The sequence below is a fragment of the Balaenoptera acutorostrata genome, chromosome 1 (assembly GCF_949987535.1).
Source record: "Balaenoptera acutorostrata chromosome 1, mBalAcu1.1, whole genome shotgun sequence".
Taxonomy (NCBI): Eukaryota; Metazoa; Chordata; class Mammalia; order Artiodactyla; family Balaenopteridae; genus Balaenoptera; species Balaenoptera acutorostrata.
In genome coordinates this window covers 19,590,663-19,605,811 of record NC_080064.1, presented here as the reverse complement: position 1 = coordinate 19,605,811, position 15,149 = coordinate 19,590,663, and the positions used below count along the sequence as shown (strand labels likewise).

The 15,149-nt window shown below is 38.0% G+C and overlaps 1 protein-coding gene across 2 annotated transcripts in view; it reads right to left on the bottom strand.

Moving 5' to 3' along the window:
- CLIC4 (chloride intracellular channel 4) overlaps positions 1-15,149 on the bottom strand; it is a 95,040-nt gene that overhangs the window by 18,728 nt on the left and 61,163 nt on the right. For both annotated transcript variants that reach the window (XM_057544363.1, XM_057544424.1), the window contains exons 3-4: positions 7,532-7,657; positions 436-542 (exon numbers count right to left, since the gene is read on the bottom strand). In XM_057544363.1, the coding sequence (XP_057400346.1) occupies positions 436-542; positions 7,532-7,657 (233 nt within the window). The remainder of the gene's footprint in view (positions 1-435; positions 543-7,531; positions 7,658-15,149) is intronic.

Below are 15,149 nucleotides of genomic sequence, written 5' to 3'. Positions count from 1 at the left end.
TTGGGAACAGTTTAAATTACGCTGTATCCATCTATTCCAACAACCACAACCACCCGGTCCACTGTTTCTGAGGCACCGCAGTTTTCTGTATAGCTCCCTTCGTGGTAACTTCTCAGAAGAATATGAGAACAAATTTATTCAATAAACATTTTATCACACATCTACTTTATGCTAGGCACGGTCCCATTAGCAAGAAACAGAGAAAAAAGCAATTTAAGGACTTACCCTGCTTTATCCTCAAATCTCTGATCAACTCTGAAAGCCAGTTTTTGATACTTATGGGAATGTCTGGCCTCCAAAGTAATCATTTATAATCACTGTCATAATAGGGGTTTTTGGTCTTTGTTCCTGTTTTTGTTTTGTTTTGTGGTATTTCTGCGGGGCGGGGGGGGGGAATGGTTCTACAGTGTTAATTCAATCATTTGGTTTTTTTACCTTCATTAGCCTCTGGCCTTGAATTCTTGATATATGCAGAGAATTTGGCAAAGATGTCCATTCCAGCGGTATTTGATTCTGGGTGTTTTGGTGAAAGCTTTAAGTACCTAAATGAAAAATGTAATAACGGATTATAGATCCTCCAAAGATACATCAGCATAAATTCTCTCAATCAAACCATTGTGCTAGCAGTTACTAGACATCTTTTAACAGTTATTACTCTAAGAAATGCTATCATCTGTTTTCCATGATATTTTTAAGATGTGTTTTTTCCTTAGGAAACAAAGTTCTACACAGTGTTTTTGTTCACATATTAATATTCTTGGCAACCAAAGCTCATCCACACTCCACCTCCATTTTATAAATTAGAATGCTGGGGAAACAGTCTACTTGTTCAGAGACTTGTGCCAAGCCCATGGGCGTCTTAGAAAGAGAACTCTGGAGCAGAGCTGTCCAAGAGAACGTTCTGTGATAATGGAAATATTATATATTTGAATTGTCCAAGATGGTAGCCATTAGTGACTAGTGGTTATCTGAATACGAATTTAAATTAATCATAATAAAGTTAAAATTCATTTCCTCAGTTACACTAGCCACATTTCAACTGTAGAGCTTTCTCAAATAGGAATGCCAAACAGACAGATCTTTGGTATGCCACACACTGAGCCAGCCATGTATAGCAGTACCACAGAACCCTGACAGTAGGAAAAGAGTCTAAGCTGTCCAAGCTTAGGTTAAGGACAAAAACAGCAGGAGGCCGATCATTCACTTTCCTACACTCAGGATTTTCCAAAACCTCTCATATATTAAATATTGTAAGGGTGACAATGAACAAAAGAAAAATAAGACATCAGGAATTTTGCTAACAAGTGCTCTGTTGTGTTGTTACAAAGTCTTTCTACTTTGAGAAAAGACATTCATGACACAACAGCTTTTTTTTAAAAAAACACACAAATGTGTATTTCTTATACTTAAATTTTCAAACACACATACCCAATGTTTATTTCTTCCTCAAATTGGAAAATACATGTGAAAAAGCCCAATTCTTTACTTCTCCCTTCAGCAGAGCTTGTATCAGCTCCAGGGAGTCAGGACTAGAGAAGTTCAGACTCTGAGCACCATTTTAGGGAAGACTGATCAGCTTAAAAGCCCTGCAAAACGGGCTGGGGGCCGGTAAGACTATGGAAAAAATCTTACATTGAACTAGTTTAGATTTATTCATATATTTTAAGATGCTGTCTTACTACTTTTCTTTAAATTAAAAATGAAAGTGAGGTATTTTTAGAAAAAAATTTGTTCAGTTGTAAGCTGTAGTTTCAGGTTAGTTTTTACATTCATTATCTTTTACGTTTACCATTTTAAATTCAAGAAAAGATATATCTTCTAAATTAGACATAGTACTACATTGGTAAGGAGAATATAAAATATCTATTGAATACCAACATGCTCAAGTTATTTTTCTGTTTAATATCTATTTTTAAGCTTAAAGAGTTCTTCATAATTAGAAATGAAACTAATTATATAATGAGCTTATCAGTGAATGATTATAGTAAATAAATTTCACCTGTGTGTGAAAATTATACACCTGTGTGTGTATATTATATATATGTGTATGTGTGTATATATATAATATGTATTTTTTTTCCTGCTAACTATAGAAAACTTTACCTTCTCTCTCTTTTTTTTTTCCCTGCCTGAGCTGAAACAGTTAATTCCAGCTTCAACATTCCTGGATTTCCCTTGACTATGAAAACAACCAGCCTCTAATTTAAATGTTTCCACCGCTTATAATACAATACCTTCATTGACTCATTCCAAACAAAAAATAGTGCAAGGAACAAAATATATTGAAGTGCCTCTTCAATATATCTATGACTTCCTCTAGCCAAGTCCAAATTTACTCTTCTTTTCCCCAACCAATATTTAGCAGTACCAACTTTTTCTAATGAAGTAAACTTCATAATTCTCATAATAACTTATAGACAGGTAGGCTTGAATTACAGATTATTTATATATTCATTATTCATGCATATATTCATTTATTCTAATTATTAAGTATCTACTATGTGTCAGGAATTGTACTAAGTACTGGGGTTGTAATGATCAACACATAAAAGCATGCTTACTAGAGATCTGTTTTAATGAACAGGTAAAAATTAAAAGACCTGCAATCAGCATATCCTTTATTCATATGGAAACAGATGCTATTACAATTCTTAAGAAAAACAGTGTTCTCTAAAGCAGGATAAACATGTCCTATTCTTCTCCTCCAAGACAATTAAATTTGTACTATTAATTTAATGCATACAATACTATAGTTACAAGAGACCACTCACCTCAATCTCTCATTTTGCCTAAAAGGAAATTATATTCCAGAAAGCTTACATACTTGGCCCCAAAATCACTGGACTAGTTAAAAGTATTGTCAAACAGAAACTCACATCTCCTGTCCCCAGGTCCAGTGTTGTTTTGTTTTTGTTTTATTAAAGATCAAGTTCTAAAAGATAAATCAAATGCTAAACTGGTAGGTCCAAAATCAGCTGTCAACTTTTTTTTGCATTCCCCCCAAACACTGGATTTTAATAATTCATTATTAGTTTTAGCAAACTGCTTGATAAAGCAATACTTTTCAATTATTATGAGCATTCACTTGAACATTTAACAAAAGGAAGGCAAATAATTAATAAAAGGCTATGTGTCAACAACAGAATAGACATGCACATCCAGGGTATTTAGACTTTCAGATCAGTCCTTTATCACATCCTGTATTACATCACTGACTATTATTAATGGTAGACTAGCTAAGAATACTTCCATCCTTTAAGAAAGATTTCAAACATTTTCTCCTTTCTTGTGTTAATGTAAGAATAAAGTGTGGTTATACAGTCTATTAAATTATCCCTGTAAACTCAAGTTTCGTTGTATTTCTCTTAAAAAAAAAAAAAAAAGGCTTAACAACAGTTTATAGAACTCTTCTCCAAAATTATCTAGCTTCCTCTATCCTTCTATCCTTTTATCAGTAAGTTAGCCAAGTATACAAGCCTGCTTCAGTTAAAAACCCAAATTTCAAAGTTTTTTTGAAAGCTTTTTTTGGGCAAAGTAGTTCCTTCTTTCAAGCAAGGGGAACTGAAAAAAATATCCCCAGAAGAGAAGAAAGATAGTTTCTTCTTTAAAACCTATAGTTACCTAGACCAGCAAAAGCTCCTTGATTTTATCTTTTCATTAGTCTCTAAACTCTAAACAACTCTAGAATAGACAGTTGCCTGTATTTGTATTTGTCATGATTAAATCAGAAATGCTCACATAAAAACCCCTCTGTTCTCAGTATCATCAAATGCCAAAAACATGTTATTAGAAATCCTAGATTCTAGTCCACCAGCTTGTACAACTCTTCTGCCTTTTGTCCTCATCCTATCTGGAAACAAAAAGGCTTACAATCAGTGTGAGTAGGATCAGCTAAGGACCTGAAGACCTCCTTATCCTACCGAGAAAAGGCAGACAGCCCCTGGCTGCCCTAGAACAAAAGAAAGGAAGAAGAATGTATGTGATGGTCCCAGAAACACTTCCTCCTCTCATCCTCTAGAAGCAATTCTGCATGACAGAGAATATGCTGTTTGATCCGCATTTCACATTATGTGTTACAGAGCTCACTAAGGGCAAGGTACTCCCAATCCAAACATGCTGTTCCAATGCATATAAATAAAAACTCATCAGAAGTTAAACCTCACCTACTTTTTAAAAAGGATTCATTAAATTAAGTTTGAAAACCACCTTCAGTCCCACTTGGTCATCACAGTAAAACAAACTACCTTTGCTTTCTATCTTACCCTTCCTCTAAACTTGAGCTAGCCTTCAATTTTGTACTCACTAAAGCACAATTCCAATTAAAGACTCACATTTTACCTTTTATAAAAGTCAAACATAGGTTTTTGTTTTTACTTGGCTTTGAAAGTAAGTATGCCAACTCTGCCACCATGAACTGTGAAATCCTGGACAAATTATTTGGATTACTCATCTTCAGTTTTTTCATAAAGTCTTTGAGAGGATTAATTGAGATAATCCACAAAGTAATCCACAATGCACAGTGCATGTCACATAATTAGCACTTGAATGTTAGTTAATTATAGCAGAGGCATTAGTAACATCAAAAATACTCCCTTCTATATAAAGTAAAATTTTAAACTTTATTTAGAAACTCTCTTCAGAATATAAACTTCAACATAAAAACAAGGAAAATTAACCATAGAGAGAATTTAGTGGATTATGAACCCTTTATAACAGAAAGATCTCCAAGTTTTAAATTAAATTATTTAAACCAAAAGAAAAGATCATTTCTGGTTAGAGTATCTCTATGAATATGCCCAAATGAAATGAAGCTAAATTTTCTATATATGAAAAGCAAAATGAGGGAATTCCCTGGCGGTCCAGTGGTTAGGACTCTGCGCTCTCAATGCCAAGGGCCCGGGTTCAGTCCCTGGCTGGGAAACTAAGATCCCACAAGCCACGTGGCACAGTCAAAAAAAAGAAAAAAAAGCTACGGTGTCTTACAGAGTACTGGATGCCAAAAAAAATGAATATTTTGATATTAGCTCTACTATTTCTGTTAATATTTATTCCCTCTGAGAAAAATAAGAAAGAATAATGAAAATTATTTTTGTTGTTGTTATTGCTGCTATTGTTGAAGAAGAAGGCTAGAGGAGAATATGAGAAAATGCCCATTTTACTGAAATGGTATATAATGTTATCAGCATACTGATTTCAAAAACGTAAATATCCTTGGAAGGATTTACACAACAAACATTTTAGACAATGCTTTAAAACAACATACAGCTTCCTTCACAGAGAATGAATGTCATTCAAACTGTTTCTCTATTTATAATTTAATGTTGATACAATGATCTACAGTTATGAGAGGAAGATCACTTTCATTAGTGTCTGAGGATAAGATGGCAAATATGGAGCTTTCCTCAGAGCTGACAGACTTTAAGAATAAAAAGGGTAAAATATACATACATACATAAAAAGAGTAAAAGAGATCCAGTATGTTCTATGATGCAAAACAATATCTGAAAAGTTATTTCTACTAAGCTGAATGCATGTTCATAATAGTTCCTTACTTATGTGTATACAGCTTCAATTTATATTTTTACAAGGATCCCAGTTTCGATTTATCAGTATTCTAACTATATACATGGCCTGGAGGAAAAGTCAAATATAGTTTTATTAATGTTGGTCTAGAGAAACTTTACTAGGGATGGAAGGAAGGTTAGGACTCCTGGAAAGTAGAGATAAAAAAGTTTTGAGGCTTACATATGGCTGAGTCACTTCACTGTACAGCAGAAACTAGCACAACGTTGTGAAGCAACTATACCCCAAAAAATAAAAATTAAAAAAAAAAAAGAAGTTTGAGGGTCTTAGAAAGACAGGAAGGAAGGCAGAGAATACGCTTTAGAATACACGATTAAGAAAATGAATTTTAATCTTAGTATAAGATTGCTAAACAGAGGGCAATTCTGTTCACAATTGAAGATGGGCTAGTTGTAGACAGAGGCATCATTATTCATATGTCTCCTGGCAGCCTTCCTGCCTACCATCCCCAACCCTGCATGCTATGCTCCAGCCACAGCTTTAGGTCCCCCAAAGAAACACTATTTATCCAAAATTATTTTTCTGCTTGGAATGTCTGTCATCTCTTCATTCACCTGCGAAAGGCCATTTTTTTTTTCAATTAAAGCTCAGTTCAAGTGTTATCTCTTTCTATAAAGCCTTTTCTGATTCTACTCACCCTCCCACAGCACCACTATCTCTTCATACATATTTGACTGCACTTCTTGAGAGCAGGAACTATCTTATTAACTATTACATCCATAGGGCTTTGTTGCCCAGTAACTGTTTGCAGGATAAACTAATAAATGAAGGAATGAATACTGAGTAACTATTATTTTAGAACTCTCTGACCCATTAATCCCAATTCAGGGAAATTTATCTGTATATATGGAGGGTGAAAGACAGCTAACAAGAAAAGGTTTGGGCCAGAAGAAACATTCCAGTTTTCATGATAATGAAACTGGAAAAGCCTAAAAGAAACCAATGATGCTTTGAACCTATGCCAAGATTACATTATGATGCATAGTTGCAATTTAGGTAACTGTCATTACAGTGCATCTATTCCTCAACTACACCTCACAATATAGTAAATAGTTGAGTACTTTAAAATCATTAACCGGGCTTCCCTGGTGGCGCAGTGGTTGAGGGTCTGCCTGCCAATGCAGGGGACACGGGTTCGAGCCCTGGTCTGGGAAGATCCCACATGCCACAGAGCAACTAGGCCTGTGAGCCACAACTACTGAGCCTGCGCTTCTGGAGCCTGTGCTCCCAACAAGAGAGGCCGCGATAGTGAGAGGCCCGCGCACCGCGATGAAGAGTGGCCCCCGTTTGCTGCAACTAGAGAAAGCCCTCGCACAGAAACGAAGACCCAACACAGTCAAAAATAAATAAATTTAAAAAAAAAATTATATATAAAAAAAAAAATCATTAACCATGTGGGCTAATATGCAAGATGGGGGGGGGGGGATCCAGAACACCTCAAAGAAATACATAAATAAAAATGGAATCCCAGGGACACAATCTAAAAAGTTAATTCCCTTGCGTGGTAGCTTCAGAAAGTTACCTTTAAAATGGCCTGATAGGAAATCTCCCAGCAACCTGTACCACACTCCTGCTTAGATATTCTGGCTGGGTTCAGTTTGAACCTTTCTTTCCCCATCTTTTCTTCTCCCTAAACTTCTCTCTCATTTTGGGACCTCAAATAACCAGTCTTTCCTGACCTATCTCATGTGTCCCAAACCTACTTTCACCAGGTACTCTATAGCTTAATCAGATTCCTACCTTTCTTAGTGTGGCTTACTGGATTAGCTGGCAGCCAATTCTGACATTTGTGTAGCATTATAATGTATGAAGAAAAGTGCTAGTCATGCCAACTTAATGCTGTGACAATTTAACTCAAGTACAATCAGGAGAAATGTCTCTAAGGGCCAGATAAGACAAACTTTAAAGAGATGGCAATATTTCCATGCATATTTTCTTCAATACTCACTTGGGGGGGCATAAGACTTCTTCAAGAAATTCTTCAATCTTATTTACATCCGTTTTGACCTCATTGTTGAAAGTTATAAATGGTGGGTGGGTCCCCGGAGCCAAGTTCTGCAGGTCTGCAGGCTTCCTGTTAGGCAAAATAGTGGTCAAAATCAGGTCATTTTTACTCTAACTGAGAAGCAACAATACTTAACATTCTCAGAGTGATTCTAAATTTTAAAATATGTAAAAATGAATAAGAAATAGTATTTTTTCCACTAAGTATAACAGCCACAATAGTACTCTAGTAAGAAGCAAACATCCACAAAGCACATAATTTAGGATAAAAAAATTAAAAGTCTTTGATTTTAACCAAAGACAAAGTTCTTCATTCTCATTCCAAATGTAACTGAGGTACTTATTAGAAATGGAGGTAGAATGAGGGGAAGAAGACTTGGGAAAATCAGTCTCTAGTCTCAACTCTGGCACCAACTCACTGTGTAAAGATGGGCAAACTATAACTTCTCTACTTCTCTAGGCCTTCCTTTTCTTCTCTTTTTTTTAATAAGGAAGAAGAGCAGCTGATTCCTACAGTCCTTTTCCATAACATTTCAAACTCAAATGCTACTTCTCCATTTTCCTATAAGTCCAGACTTAACAATGAAAAAGATCATGAGATTTGACTATCTAATACCAAAATTACTTCAATATATAAAAAATAGCATAAACAAAGGTAAGAAGCAACATAGAATGGAAAAAAAAGTATAGTAAATAAGAAGGATTTTGTCCAAATTCATCAAAAATTCAAGTAGGTATAGGTCAAAATAAATTGATAAGCAATAGATAAGTGAACGCATGGAAAAGTGTCCAAGAACCCAATCATCAAAGAAATTCAAAATTAAATAATGAAGACATTTTCCTCCTATGAATTAGGAGAAACTGAAAATACACAGAACACTGATAAAAATGGTGAAACTCGTATGCTACCCTATTAAAAAGCAAAATGGCTCACCTAAGCCTACCAATGAATCCTAGAGTCAATAACATGACAGATATGGTGTGCATCCTAATGATAAAATATGAGGTATACATCACCACCTATGAAATATTCTTACCAAATAAGTCAAACCTGACTCTAAAATTAGGTCTCCTTGGGCAGCTGTCTCTAAAATTGTGATCTAGGGGACCCTTTCATCAGATGGTCCATGAGGTCAAAACCATTCGCATAATACTGACATCATTTACCTTTTTCACTCTCATTCTCTCATGCCTGTATAGTGGAGTTTTCCATAGGCTACTTGGTGTGTGTCATCACAAGGTAATATATACAGAAGCAGATATGAGAATCTGTCTTCTGTTAAGGCAGACATTAGATAGGTACAAAAATATAAAACAGGGCTTCCCTGGTGGCGCAGTGGTTGAGAATCTGCCTGCCAATGCAGGGGACACGGGTTCGAGCCCTGGTCTGGGAAGATCCCACATGCCGCGGAGCAACCAGGCCCGTGAGCCACAACTACTGAGCCTGCGCGTCTGGAGCCTATGCTCCGCAACAAGAAAAAGGTCGCGATAGTGAGAGGCCCGCGCACCGCGATGAAGAGTGGTACCCACTTGCCGCAACTAGAGAGAGCCCTCGCACAGAAACGAAGACCCAACACAGCCAAAAATAAATAAATAAATTAATTAATTAATTTAAAAAAAATATATATATATATAAAACAATGCCACTCTTCTCTCTAATTTTGTTTTGGCAAATACAGATATTTTTAATTCTTAAAAAATTTTGTGATAACAATGAGTTCATGATTGTTTTACTTAAATGAATTAGTAAATATTTTAAATTTCTCAGTTTTAATTTCTAATATAGTAAAATCAATAATAACTGAAAGCTCTTTGAGGTCCTCAATAATTTAAGAGTATAAAGGGGTCCTGGCGGGAATAAAGACACAGACCTACTAGAGAATGGACTTGAGGATATGGGGAGGGGGAAGGGTAAGCTGTGACAAAGTGAGAGTGGCATGGACATATATACACTACCAAATGTAAAATAGATAGCTAGTGGGAAGCAACCGCATAGCACAGGGAGATCAGCTCGGTGCTTTGTGACCACCTAGAGGAGTGGGATAGGGAGGGTGAGAGGGAGGGAGATGCAAGAGGGAAGAGATATGGGAACATATGTATATGTATAACTGATTCACTTTGTTATAAAGCAGAAACTAACACACCATTTATAGCAATTATACTCCAATAAAGATGTTAAAAAAAAAAAAAGATAAAGGGGTGCTGGGACCAAAAAGTTCATTTACAGGAAGCACAAGGAGTTACAGAACAAAATTAAATGATACCACAAGGAAGCAATCAGCCAAATCCAGAATTTGGGGCAATCTACAGTTCAACTAATTAGATTTCTACCAGTCAATGGCATGGGGACAAAAAGCCACAAATGGGAGTTTGAAGGGATTGTTGTGGATTAAGAAAAATTTAAGAGACATAACAACCAAATATGAGTAGAATTTGTTTGAATCCTAATTTGAACAAACCAGCCAAAGATAAGATATTTTGGAGACAACTGGGCAAACTGGATTGTATACTGGGAACTAGATGTTATAATGGCATTGTGGTTAGTTAAGGACATGTCATTATTGTTTGGAGATGTACACTGAAATGAGTAGAGGTGAAATGACAGGATTCCTGGGATGTGCTTTAAAATATTTCAGGGGAAAAAAAAAAAAAAGAAAAAGAAAAAGAAGCAAAAAGGGGACAAAGCAACTGGAAGCGAAATCTTAACAGAATTGAAGTTATGGGGAAGTTTACTCTTTCTGTGTATATGTTTGAATACTTTCATAATTAAAAAGATGAACTTTAAAAACTTAAACTTAAAAAAATATTATAATATAATATATTGCTTCAAAGAACTTTTCCCCCTACTATAGACCTTCCTTCCTTCCATCCTTACCACAAATGCATGGAATTTGAATAAATAAAGGATACCTTTAAGTGTATCATGAAGGTGAAATACTTTGTCATTAAAAAGAATTTTTAAAATAGAGTGTACCCTAAAATCTATACTCAGCCCAGCTTTTCAATTATGGTCTTATTCATATCAATTATCTCTCTTTCTCCCTTTCTTTCCCTCCCATTGCCCTGCACACACACCCTTGTCTCTCTCTCAATTTAGGTTTGGAAAGTGCCTCATCTATTACTACATTGTAATCAAATATATAAAGGCTTATTAATTATCCAATTAGTCCAAATGTTCTAACTCAGAGCCTCCCTCTACTCAAGTTCTAGAGCCTATCTCCTTCCCAAGCCAAAGAAAAATAAGACTATCTATCAACTGCTACAAAAACCTAAGCTCCGAAAGAGAACTTTTTTTTTTTAATTTATTTATTTATATTTTTGGCTGTGTTGGGTCTTCGTTTCTATGCGAGGGCTTTCTCTAGTTGCGGCGAGCGGGGGCCACTCTTGATCACGGTGCGTGGGCCTCTCACCATCGTGGCCTCTCTTGTTGCGGAGCACAGGCTCCAGACGCGCAGGCTCAGCAGTTGTGGCTCACGGGCCCAGCCGCTCCGCGGCACGTGGGATCCTTCCAGACCAGGGCTCGAACCCGTGTCCCCTGCATTGGCAGGCAGACTCTCAACCACTGCACCACCAGGGAAGCCCCCGAAAGAGAACTTTTTAAAGTCAAAATCTGATTTGATTTTCAACTCTTGATTATTTTACTGAGCATTCCTTGGTTGGACAAGGTAAAGTTGAGAACAAAATGATTGGAATACGTGAAACTTGAGTAAGTCTTCCAGATGCACATTTATTTAAATAGTGAGGTATGCCTATAAGGTTTCAGTAACTTTTATAAGTACTCAGCTCCAAGTCAGAACTAATCCTGTTCTGTTTTTCATTTCACTGTTTTTCTCTCCCCGCCTCTGGCCATACCATGCGGCTTGCAGGATCTTAGTTCCCTGACCAGGGACTGAACCTGGGCCCACGGCAAGGAAAGTGCGCAGTTCTAACCACTAGACTGCCAGGGAATTCCACATTTCACTGGTTTCTTTTTGTTCTTCCTTCTTACTCATCATCTTAACCATCTGTTCTTTGATCACTAAAGGGTCCAGCATGTCCAAGACCACAGTCATCTCTAATCTTCAAGTCACCCACTCATGTTCTCACTCAGACTCACATTTGTTCCCACTTATAATTTACTTCCTACTCAACTCAGGAAGACCTTGTACATAATCAAGAGTCCAGAAATCCTAACAGTTTAGGGTTTATATATTTATTTTCAAATCCTAACACTTTAAAGTTTAAAAAGGTAGCACAAAGGTAAGCAAGAACAACAGTATCTCACCACAGCAAGTAGGGCTAATAAAACTGTATAAAGTACACAAGAGAAAGAGAATACACACATTTCCCATCAATACCAGTGACGAATAAGAATGTTCTTTAATCTCATCATACACAAACTGTGATCACCTGGAAGACACTTCTCTCATTCCAAAGTTATAAAACATATCCACCAACATTTTTATGACTAACAAACAGTCCATTAATGCCTAAATATAAGGTAATAATTTTTTTATGAACAGGGTGGATTTAGGTAAGGGAGAAGAAAGAAATCAATGCTTTAAAATAACCCATAAGGGAGGGCGGCAAAATAAATAGCAGCTATTACTTCTATAATAAATTATGACAGCTTTCAAGATCTCAAAACAAAAATATTTATTAGAGGAGGGATAAAGTTAGCATGGTAGAGAAGAAAGAACCAAAGACCAAATAAAAAGGACCTGGTTAAAGTCCCAAATTGAACAGTTCTACCATTCACCAGCTATGTGACTAAGTAAATCACAACCTCTTTGGGTCTAGATTTCCTCATTTGTACTATGGATATAAGACTGGCTCTGCCTGTAAAGATCAAATCAAATAATGGGTGTGACAGTGAACTAAACTTTATACAAGTGATGAAATTGGCAGTTTTAAACTCTGAGTCTGATGGTTCAAAACTGGTTATCTAGCATTAACTGGTAATAAGAAATCTGATTAATATAGAAGTGTGTAAGTAAAGTGAAACCAGGCATATGTTTACCAATTTTCCTTAACATTAATGACTAGCAAATAGTCCTTCTTGTTTCTGCTAAAAGGCTATAAAGATTTTTTTTTAAAGATGATAAAACTATTTTCAGGATTAACTGTTGAGATAAAGCACAATCATGTTAGGTCCTTACTCCAAGTGAAAGTAAATTTGAGAAGAAACTTTAATGCCCCTAACAGATCAGTAGACGCCAAATAAATGGACAAGTTGTACGCATTGAAGTGACTCACTTAGAGGTTGTTATCAAGTCAGCAAACAGATAGAATCTAAGATTCTTCAACTTCAAGTCCTCACTGGCACTCTAAGGTCTCGGGTGTTTCATTTGACCCACAAAGGCTCATTTTTACAGATGCTTCCCAGAAACTTAACATTTCAAGAACTGCAGTGTGAGAAAAATGAAACTGAATAAGCAATGGCTAAAATTTTCAGGGCATCTTTGGTTTTTTTCATAAAAGGTCTTCAATAAATATTCAAGAATTCATTCAAATTCATTCAAATGCTTCCCTTAAGTGATATCTAGGAAAAGCAAAATGCATAGAATTCATGCCTTGAGATGAGAGCATGAATATTCTCCAATATCTTGGGGGCTTTTTATTTCCACCATTACTTACCAGAGTAAGTTTGTTTCTAGATGAAGAAAAGGAAATATATAAAGAGAAAAAACTAGGGGGGACCTTCAAGATGGCGGAGGAGTGAGACCTGGAGATCACCTTCCTCCCCACAAATACATCAAAAAGACTTCTACAAGTGGAACAACTCCTAAAGAACACCTACTGAACACTGGCAGAAGACCTCAGACTTCCCAAAAGGCAAGAAACTCCCCACGTACCTGGGTAGGGCAAAAGAAAAAAGAAAAAACAGAGACAAAAGACTAGGGATGGGACCTGCACCTCTGGGACGGAGCTGTGAAGGAGGAAAACTCTCCACACACTAAGGAAGCCCCTTCACTGGTGGAAACAAGGGGTAGGCAGGGGGGAAGCTTTGAAGCCACGGAGGAGAGCGCAGCCACAGGGGTGCAGAGGGCAAAGCGGAGAGATTCCCGCACAGAGGATTGGTGCCAACCAGCTCTCACCAGCCTGAGAGGCTTGTCTGCTCACCCGCTGGGGTGGGCGGGGGCTGGGAGCTGAGGCTCGGGCTTCGGAGGTCAGATCCCAGGGAGAGGACTGGGGTTGGCTGCGTGAACACAGCCTGAGGGGGCTAGTGCACCACAGCTAGCCGGGAGGGAGTCCGGGAAAAAGTCTGGACCTGCCAAAGAGGCAAGAGACCATTGTTTCAGGGTGCACGAGGAGAAGGGATTCCTTTCCCGTGTGCCCACAGTAGGCAGAGCACCGCCTAAGAGAGCTCCAGAGACGGGCACGAGCCATGGCTATCAGCTCGGACCCCAGAGACGGGCATGAAACGCTAAGGCTGCTGCCACTGCCACCAAGAATCCTGTGTGCAAGCACAGGTCACTATCCACACCACAGCCCCCGGAGGCTGTGCAGCCCACCACTGCCAGGGTCCCGTGATCCAGGCACAACTTCCCTGGAAGAACACACGGCGCCTCAGGCTGTTGCAATGTCACGCTGGCCTCTGCTGCCACAGGCTCGCCCTGTATTCCAATTATGACTACCGTACCCCTCCCTCTCCCTGGCATGAGTGAGCCAGAGCCCCCTAATCAGCCGCTGCTTTAACCCTCTCCTGTCTGGGCAGGGAACAGATGCCTGAGGGCAACCTACAAGCAGAGGCAGGGCCAAAACCAAAGCTGAACCCCAGGAGCTGGGCAAACAAAGAGGAGAAAGGGAAATTTCTCCGTGCAGCCTCAGGAACCGCGGATTAAATCCCCACAGTCAACTTGAAGTACCCTGCATCTGTGGAATACCTGAATGGACAACGAATCGTCCCAAAATTGAGGTGGTGGACTTTAGGAGCAACTGTAGACTTGGGGTTTGCTGTCTGTGACTGATTTGTTTCTGATATTTATGTTTATCTTAGTTTAGTTTTTAGCACTTGTTATCATTGGTGTACTTGTTTACTGGTTTGTTAGCTCTCTTTTTTTAAATTATTATTATTTTTTATGTTAATAATTTATTTTTCTTTCTTTTTTTCTCCCTTTTCTTCTGAGCTGTGTGGCTGACAGGGTCTTGGTGCTCCGGCCTGGTGTCAGGCCTGAGCCTCTGAGGTGTGAGAGCCGACTTCAGGAAACTGGACCAACAGAAACGTCCTGGCCCCACGTAATATCAATCGGCAAGAGCTCTCCCAGAGATCTCCATCTCAACGCTAAGACCCAGCTCCACCCAACGGCCAGCAAGCCACTGAAACAACCTCACCCACTGGGGGCAGACACCAAAAACAATGGGAACTATGAACCTGCAGCCTGCGAAAAGGAGACCCCAAACAGAGTAAGTTAAACAAAATGAGAAGACAGAGAAATATGCAGCAGATGAAGGAACAAGGTAAACACCCACCAGACCAAACAAATGAAGAGGAAATAGGCGGTCTACTTGAAAAAGAATTCAGAGTAATGATAGTAAAGATCCAAAATCTTGGAAATAGAATGGAGAAAATACAAGAAACG